Source organism: Sinocyclocheilus rhinocerous, unplaced genomic scaffold, assembly GCF_001515625.1.
Source record: "Sinocyclocheilus rhinocerous isolate Xijiao unplaced genomic scaffold, SAMN03320098_v1.1 scaffold75, whole genome shotgun sequence".
NCBI lineage: Eukaryota > Metazoa > Chordata > Actinopteri > Cypriniformes > Cyprinidae > Sinocyclocheilus > Sinocyclocheilus rhinocerous.
This window is the reverse complement of record NW_015632455.1, coordinates 1250524-1260114: the sequence shown is the minus strand read 5'-3', so window position 1 is coordinate 1260114 and position 9591 is coordinate 1250524. Positions and strand designations below refer to the sequence as shown.

Genomic DNA, 9591 nt, shown 5'->3' with positions numbered 1-9591 from the left:
CGGCTCTCACGGCTGGGCCCCAGGGCCGAGGTCTGTCTGGGTCGCGTCTGGACTGACATATCGATATATATATATATAATAAGAAAATGTATAATTTTATTTGGAAGAATAGGGCACAATACTTAAATAGCGGTATATTAGGCAATTGATTTCATCAAGGTGGTTTAAATGCTACTGACTTTGAAGTTTCTAATACTATTTTTAAAATTAAATGGATTCAGAATGATATTAAATCTAATAACAAATTGTGGTATTATATCCCAAATTTAGTTTTTAACGGTTTGGCGGTATTACATGTCTCCTCAATTGTAACTTTGATATTAATAAAATCCCCATTAAGCTGTCTAACTTTCATAGGCAAGCTCTGTTATCCTGAGTGCTGGTGTACAAACAGACAACCAGAATTTATCTCCCCACAAATGTTTGATATGGAATAATAAAGATGTTAAATATAAGAATAAAACACTTTTTTTGAATATTGGTTTAGAAACATTTTATTGGTTGTTTCACTATGATGGTCGCTTACTTTCATATGGAGAATTTCTGGATAAATTCAAATATCTGCAAAGGATAAAATAGCCAATATCTCCCAAAGGATTATGCACTCGTCTTGTGATGCTACACCTTCTGGTCTCCTTCAGTTGTTGCGTGGTGCTAATGCTGTTGATTTGGATGTAACTATTGATTTTAGTTTAAGGTTAGATGGTATAAATATTGTTGATTAAAAATGCAATAATAATTTTCTTAGACATATTTGTCATTCACTTAGGATACCCCCAGCTAAAAGTTTCTGGAATTCACGCTTTCGGGACATTAAGTGCAGGCATTTTTGGTTTCCAGGAGATAATCTTATTGTGTCAATAAGATTCACGAGGTTTCATTTAAAATTATCCATCTTATTTACCCAGTAAATCAGGTTATAAAAAGATTTAAGAATGGTATTGATTTGAAATGTCAGTTTTGTAATTTGAATGATGAGACTATTTGTCACCTTTTTTTTTTTTTGAGGTCTTTTTTAAGGAGATCTCTGGAACTGACATTACTTTGGAGGACAAAAATATTGTATTTTTTATGATAAGCTTTTAGAAAATAAAAATTGTTTTGTTCTTAATTTATTATCTTAGGGAAATATCACATTCATGAATGTCGATGGGCAAAAAATACACCTAGTTTTATAAAATTTAAATTTGAGCTTTGTCAATATCTTAAATCATTGGAGGGTGTAAGGAACAGCAAAGCAAAAAAGACTATAAACTGATGCAAGGCCTTGAAATTCTATCCATTTTAAGAATTTTTGTATTAATTTATTATAAAGCAATAAGCCCCAAGAAGCCGTGGTTTACAGTGAATTTATAACAGCTAAGGGGCATTGTTGTTAGGCACGACGTGAAGCGAACCCCCTTAGCTGTCTTCACAGGGCTTATTGCTTTTATAAAACGGTTATTCCATATACGTAATAAGGTTTCACAAAATAAAACAGAGCAAATAAAGTGTAATGATATTAATAAAAACAGTATTCTTCCACCAAACAATGTAGTTCCTCAGAAACAGTTGTGGTTCCAACAAAGTGGTTGCCGAGCAACACACAGACGTAAACAAAGGTGTATGTTTGTAGAGTAATTTACAACAGCTTCGAACACGGCTCAACCAATCAGAATCAAGGACCGGAACTATCCGTTTTATAAATGAAATCAAAGTTCACCCTATTTACATTATTAACAGTATAGTTCACCCAAAAATAAAAATTTGCTACAAATGTACTCACTTCAGGCCACCCAAGATGTAGATGAGTTTGTTTCTTTTGGAGAAATGTAGCATTACATCACTTGCTCACCAATGTGAATGGGTGCCGTCAGAATGAGAGTCCAAACATCTGATAAAAACATCACAATAATCCACAAGTAACTCCAGTCCATCAGTAAACATCTTGTGAAGCGAAAAGCTGTTTGTAAGAAACAAATCCACAATTATGGCGTTAACTTTAAACCACCACTACCGAGTCCAAAATCCAAAATAATGTTTCCTCCAGTAAAAAAGCCCATTCCCTGTCCACGCTGCATTTATAACTGCATGAGAGGAGAATATATGAGCTGTAAGTTTCCCGCTGACATGTTGCAAGCTTTATTTAACATCACAACTGACAATGTATGGAATACATGGAGTCAGATACACAAATTATTATATTTTGACGTCACTAAAGGGAAAGTCATATAAACGCAGCTTTCTTGTGTTGTCAGGTTACTGATTTGCATGAAAACGGGGAAAACTGGTTATTTTAATAAGCTGATATTCGCGAGTTATCAGCTTACTTGTGTACGTGTAAACATGCTCGGTGTTTGATCCGTGCATATATCTCTCCTGATTCAGATGAGACGACTTTTTCACTGGAGAAAGCAATATTATGGTTAGAGGACTCGTATTTTAGCTGAAAGCAACGGTTTTAAGTTAAAACACCTTAATATGATGGATTTGTTTCTTACAAACACACAGCTTTTCTCTTCATAAGATGTTAACTGATGGACTGGAGTGGTGTGGATTACTTGTGGATTATTGTGATGTTTTTATCAGCTGTTGGGACTCTCATTCTGACGGCACCCATTCACTGCAGAGCATCCATTGGTGATTTCTCCAAATCTGTTCTGATGAAGAAACAAACTCATCTACAGTACATCTTGTATGGCCTGAGGGTGAGTAAAAGACAGATTGTTGTTGTTTTTTGGGGGCAAACTATCTCTTTAAAGAAGTTTGACTGTAAATGAGATTTGAGAGTTTCAGCAAAATAGTAAAATCTGAGAACAGCTCAGATTGAGTTTTTGGAATCCAATGAAGTGAATGCTTTCTTTGCCTGAGCGTGAGTACATGTTCTAATCTACAAAGTACAATAATGCATATTCCGTGTCTTATTGCACAGGATTCATCAGTGCATGTTATTCCAAAGAACAACAAATGCTTGTTTATTGTGTCCTCCAGTGAAAAAGTGTTCTGGTCTGAATCAGGAGAGAAATCTGCGCAGATCAAGCACTGTTTAAACAGCTCTAAACAAATATGTGTCTGGATTTTGATGTGAGAGACAACAGGAGATGCACTTTTTCACTGGAGGAAGTGTTATTATGGATTATAGACCAGAAGCAACGGTTTTAAGTTAAAACACCTTAATGATGGATTTGTTTCTTACAAACACACAGCTTTTCTCTTCATAAGATGTTAACTGATGGACTGGAGTGGTGTGGATTACTTGTGGATTATTGTGATGTTTTTATCAGCTGTTGGGACTCTCATTCTGACGGCACCCATTCACTGCAGAGCATCCATTGGTGATTTCTCCAAATCTGTTCTGATGAAGAAACAAACTCATCTACAGTACATCTTGTATGGCCTGAGGGTGAGTAAAAGACAGATTGTTGTTGTTTTTTGGGGGCAAACTATCTCTTTAAAGAAGTTTGACTGTAAATGAGATTTGAGAGTTTCAGCAAAATAGTAAAATCTGAGAACAGCTCAGATTGAGTTTTTGGAATCCAATGAAGTGAATGCTTTCTTTGCCTGAGCGTGAGTACATGTTCTAATCTACAAAGTACAATAATGCATATTCCGTGTCTTATTGCACAGGATTCATCAGTGCATGTTATTCCAAAGAACAACAAATGCTTGTTTATTGTGTATATAATAATTTTAGCTCCACTTTTGAAACGACTCTCTTTTTCTGTAGGTCCGTGTGTCCGTAAGGATCTGCTGAACTGGATGTTGTCTACGGCATGTCAGCAGGGTCATCTGGAGGTGGTGAAGCTGCTGGTTCACACGTACAATGCTGACGCCGAGGACTGCGCGGTTCATTCAGGAGAGTTTGCCATCATCACTGGCTTGCCCCTGTACGCCGCCGCGCAGGCAGGTACTCGTCATTCACTGCTCATTATTACTGCAAAGAATATCTGTTCAACTATAGGACAATATTGCATGACGTTTGGGAAGGACTAAATATGAATTCACACCAGGAGCAAATATTGGCTTCTGGATCGATTCCTTATTTTATGCTTTTTTTTAATGTCACTTTTGTTGTGAACAACCAAGGGAACACTTTACTGTAAGGTTTCATTTGTTAGCGTTAGTTATCCATATAGGGCCCTGTGATTTCTGCAGTGGGGAAAATGTGAACGGCATTGTTTAGTTTAACTTAAAAAAAGATAAATAATTGACTATTTATAATAACCAAATAATGTGCAGCTCTTTATTTGACCAAAAAAAAAAAATGCAATGTTCTGTTGTGAGGAACAGTTATATTTTAATTTAGTTACGTTTTAAATACATGATTAAATTGATAAAGTTTTATGAATTCACTTGATTAGACATTTGATTTTGATCATTACAAATTGATTTTATTTATTTGCATTATTTATTTAAAAAAACGTTTAGAAGAACTTTTTGAAAAAAAAAGAAGACATTTTTGAATGTGTACAAAGAGAAATATATCTACAGCTTTTAATACAACATCTGCAACTTTTGTCTTAATGTTAATTTCAACATTAATACATTCTTAAAATCAAAAATGATAGCTGTTAACATTTAATTAATGCACTAACATGAACTCAGTTAACAATTTATTTTTATTAACTGACATATTTGTATCATTTATTGTTACTTACAATTTATTTTTATTAACTGATAAAGATTAAAGTTGTAAACAAAGTACTGCTCATTGTTAGTTGATTTTAGCCAATGTTAAGAAATAACTAATGTAAAATCTTACCAAAATGTTCAGTTTTTTTTTAGATAAATGTGTCTGCCGAATGCATGCATGTTTCACGTAAACATAATTATCAATTACCAAAAATGGTTTAGCACTGGGATTCACAAACTTTTCTGTCTGCCAGAATAATTTGACCCGAAATATTTACTTGAAATGACCCTGTTAATATTGCAGTAATTTAACAACATTTTTTGCATGTTTGCAGTTCTCCTATGTTGGTTAATGGTCACTTGACATGAGAGTTATCAATTATATTATATCTATACGTTTATATTATATCTGTTTATATTCTGTTTTAACATTTTTATTATATATTAATATTTTATTATTTTAATATATTTATAAATGTTTTATTTGATTGTTTTTTGTTCTATATTTTTACATTTTATTATATGTTTATATATTAATAGTTGATTATTAATATCTTTTTAGTGTTTTATTTTGATATTATCTATTTTTATTTATTTATTAATTGTTGATTTATGTATTTATTTGTTTGTTTGTTTGTTTATTTATTTATTTTCAACTCACAAACCCCAGTTTGACAAACCTTGGTCTGGTTTTATTGAATTAGTTAAAAATGATGGATGTCATTTGCTTATGGTGCTGTACACTGATTAATGCTCAATGCTCTTTATTTAAATTTTTTTTTTAATTTCTGGAACTGAATGCATTCGTCAAGCTTTTCTCATCCTGAACTGCACACTGGGTCTGAAAAGTGAAAGCAGGGGGATTTTTGACGGTGTTCAGGTTTCCCGCTTTGCTCCAGCACACACATGCACTTCCTCCATGGCACTCAGTTCCTCTTTCAGCACGGAGGTGTGGAGAAATAAGTGAAAGCTTTTCCTGCTCTAACTGAAGCTGGTTTTCTCCTCTCAGGAAATAAGGAGATCGCGTGTTTTCTGCTGAACAATGGAGCCGGTTTCTCCTCGTACACGCTGATGGATCACACAGACTTCAGCAGGCAGATGCTCAGACAGCGCCACCTGCAGGACAAAGACGCGCCTGCGGACGGGACGCTGCTGCAGGTGAGACGCATCCCCGCTCAATTCATTTCAGATCAGCGCTGGACTCGTGAACAATGCTGCGGCTTCATTTTACAGAAGTTTTAGCGTCAGCCCTAGTTCCTCTTTTTAAATGTATTCAGTACAAAACTTAATACCTATTCATCAACACTGACAAATAACATAGTAAATGGAGAATAGTGTGTATTTTAGGAGCTGGTTTGGAGTTCCTGTGGTGTGCATAATTGGTTTTTAAAACTTAAAAACATTAATAAAAGCAGTTACGTTGAACTAAATTCACTCAATTACATTCTGAGCTTATAAACACCAGCATGTGTAAAAAAAAAAAAAATGATACAAGAAGTGTGTGTTTAAATGAAGTGAAGCCACAGGACACTTCACATCCTCCTGGACAGTTCCTCCTTACGAGTTTGGAATTTTTACATTGACTCTTTTCATTTCTTTACAGACACAAAGATTTTTAGCACTAGTACAAGAGTATTTTATTTTTGTGCATAGTTATTAACTTCTTTATTTTGTTTTCTTTTTGTTTTGTTATTTTGTTGGATCCCATTCAGACTTTTAAATAAGAATAAGAATAAGAAAAAAATTATTTGCCCATAAACCCATGATAATTTCATATGGATGTATAACACAATGAATATTATATTATATTATATTATATTATTAGTATGTATGTATATTCATTTGTTTTTCTGTATTTTTTAGTTTTCTTTTATATGATATGATATGATATGATATTATATTATATTATATACTTTTCAAACACTTAAGGACTTGTTTTATAAGATGGACCCAGAAAAACTTTTACAATTTCTTTCAAAAGTAAATTTAAAGAATCTTTTATAGAATTTTATGTACAAAAAATTTTATGTTTTATAATTGTTTTATTTCATTCTTGTATTTTGTATTTTGTACTACTGTATTGTTTTTCTAATGTATAATCTTTGTTTGCGATGAAATAGCCTGTGAAGCTGATGTGGCAATAAACTCAATCATATTATTTACTTTTAAATAATAAAAATAATAGTAATAACGTTTTAGGTACTGAAATTATTATTCTGAATTGCCCAATTATGTATAGATGTATGATACAATGAATGAATTTATGTATGTATATGTTATTCTGTGTTTTGTTAATTTTTTATTAATTATATATTATAGTATTCTGTACAAGTAAGTATGTGTGTGTTATTCTGTATTTTTCATGTTTATTAATTATATATTATATTTTATTTAATAATATTTTTCTTTATTATTGATAAACCGCACAGTCTAGTGTTTAAACATTTTGTGTCCTGTCAGCTTTCACAGTAGTAATATATTATGACCAATATTAACGTGTTTCTTCAGTTGAGGATTGTTTAATCATCACATCTTTACCGTCTGTGGTGCCCTGGGGTCTGATTCATCTGCGCTCGCTCAACCTGTGCCACAATCAGCTGCGAGAGCTGCCCACCCCGACCTCATCGCAGGAGATCATCTGCAGCCGGTCCAGAACTCAACTTCACGTTTATTTGCACAGCGCTTTTCACTAGAACTAGCATTTCAAAGCATTAACATCTATACATGCAAGCAGAAACAATAATGTTGTAAAGCTTCTGCACACAATTCAGACATGGAGAATCCACAATATCAAGAATATCAGTCAGTCAAGTCAGCCATTCATGATCCTCTTGCCTGAAATATTTTCAGCTAGACCAAATTACTTTTTTGAGTGCAATCTTTATTATATGACTAACAAAAATCGTTATCCAATAATAACAATTTGGAAAATGTTTTCTTTAAGTATCAACTTTGTCTCAGATGTTTCTCCTGAACGTTCTGAAAAAATATTTTTTCAGTACACATTATTTAAGTTTAGTATTATTTATAAACTATTATATTATTTATTAATATTTTGATTATACTATTATATTATTTATTAATATTTAGATGTTACTTTTATTTTTATATTTTCAGTTTTCTTTTAGTATCAACTTTGTCTCAGATGTTTCTTCTAAACGTTCTGAAAAAATATTTTTTGAGCACATATTAGTTAGTTTAGTATTATTTATATACTATTATATTATTTATTAATATTTGGATTTTACTATTTATATACAATTATATTATTTATTAATATTTAGATTTTACTTTTATTTTTATATTTTCAGTTTTCTTTTAGTATCAACTTTGTCTCAGATGTTTCTCCTAAACGTTCTGAAAAAATTTTTTTTTCAGTACGTTATTTAAGTTTAGTATTATTTATATACTATTATATTATTTATTAATATTTAGATTTTACTTTTATTTTTATGTTTTCAGTTTTAATTTTAGTGTTTTCTTTTATGCTTTTGTCATTCTCATTCATTTTAGTTTTTGTTTTTATTTATAAAAGAGTTTCTATTTAGCTTTATTATTTTTTATTGCAGTTTTAGTAATTAGTAGTACTTCATATTTAGCAGCATTTTTATGTTTTTAAATGTATTTTATTATTTAATAATAATAATAATTTTACTTTTTTGTTTTGAAGTTTTACATGTCATTTCTTTTTTTAAAGTTTTATTAAAATTAACAATTTTGAATATTTCTATAATGGTTTTTATAATAGTATTGTAACAGTTTAAGTTTTAGTTAATTAAAGTTAAGAACACTGGTTCATGCTGAGATCTCAGACGTTATAATCTGAACAAATCTAAACCCAGTTTGAGACATTGTTGAGATCTGAAGCTGTACAGGAGACGGACAGACGGACAGCATGAATGGCCCGAGCTGGTTTATGCCGGTCTAGTGCTGGTTTAGCTGGCGGACTAGCTTTAGTCGTTAGTTTTTTCAGCAGTGATGTGAGATTACTGAGGAGGTCTGATCTTCAGGAGAAACATCTGAGAAGCAGGACACTTAAACAAGTCGTCATTCAATCTTAATGCTGTCTAGGAGAAGCAATTGAAAAATTAAAGATTTAATTAGTATTTCATGCTGAAGTGGAACCAGAAAACATTTCTTTATCAGGTCATCATGTTATGGTGTTAAATCCAAATGCTTTGCCCCAAAATCAGCGCAGAAAAGATGAAAACCGTCTGCAGATTAGTGATGGTGAATCAGCTCTCCTCTTGCCTGTGTTTTCTGCAGATTATGGCATGTGAATGTCTCTGAGAATGAGCTGGAGTGTCTTCCTCTCGGTCTGCTTCATCTCGGCCAGTTGAAGAGGATTTCTGCAGCCAGAAACAAACTCATCAGCCTCTTCAACATCCCCAACGGTACACACACACACACACACACACACATTTCTGTTATAGACAGCGTTTCCTGTAGTGTGCATCAGCTCCATCGCTCGCTCACAGCAGTTTCACAAAGTTTCTCAATGACAGTGAATCGATTCAGCCCCGCTTTATTACACTGGGATTGTACTTCACATTAAAATGTTGGTTTCCTGCTCATTAACTGAAATTATTTTCCTTTCATCAGGCTTTCAGTTTTAAGAGAAGTGTGGTTTAAGTGTCCAAATAATAGTATAAGTGTATATCTATCATTTTACCATTTAAAACGACCTCAAAACCAAAATGTCTTTCATGTGAAACGTTTTGCTTGAAAAGGGTGCTTTTTCTTTACGATAAATCGCACAAGCTTTTATTTTATTTTATTTGATTAATATTCTTACTTGGTAGTTAAGGTCAGAAACTTGAAAATTTGATATACTTGAGAAATTGATGTATTGAACTCCAAATGAATTGAAAACTTTTTTAAAAATGTATTATTACACATGTAACATGAAACTTAAAAAAAAAACATTTTATTTTAAGGAATACATGGAATATGTGTACTTTTAATTTGCCTTTTTTTTTT

The 9591-nt window shown here is 32.3% G+C and overlaps 2 protein-coding genes across 2 annotated transcripts in view; both read left to right on the top strand.

The window, feature by feature from the left end:
- The window catches only part of LOC107742323 (leucine-rich repeat serine/threonine-protein kinase 1-like), a 34879-nt gene extending 28124 nt beyond the window's left edge, over nt 1-6755 (top strand). The window contains exons 4-6 of the mRNA XM_016555244.1: nt 3707-3886; nt 5621-5769; nt 6732-6755. Of these exons, the coding sequence (XP_016410730.1) occupies nt 3707-3886; nt 5621-5769; nt 6732-6755 (353 nt within the window). The remainder of the gene's footprint in view (nt 1-3706; nt 3887-5620; nt 5770-6731) is intronic.
- Nucleotides 6756-6842: 87 nt separating this feature from the next.
- Nucleotides 6843-9591, top strand: part of LOC107742322 (leucine-rich repeat serine/threonine-protein kinase 1) — a 94369-nt gene continuing 91620 nt past the window's right edge. The window contains exons 1-3 of the mRNA XM_016555243.1: nt 6843-6852; nt 7120-7258; nt 8878-9005. Coding sequence (XP_016410729.1) covers nt 6843-6852; nt 7120-7258; nt 8878-9005 — 277 coding nt within the window. The remainder of the gene's footprint in view (nt 6853-7119; nt 7259-8877; nt 9006-9591) is intronic.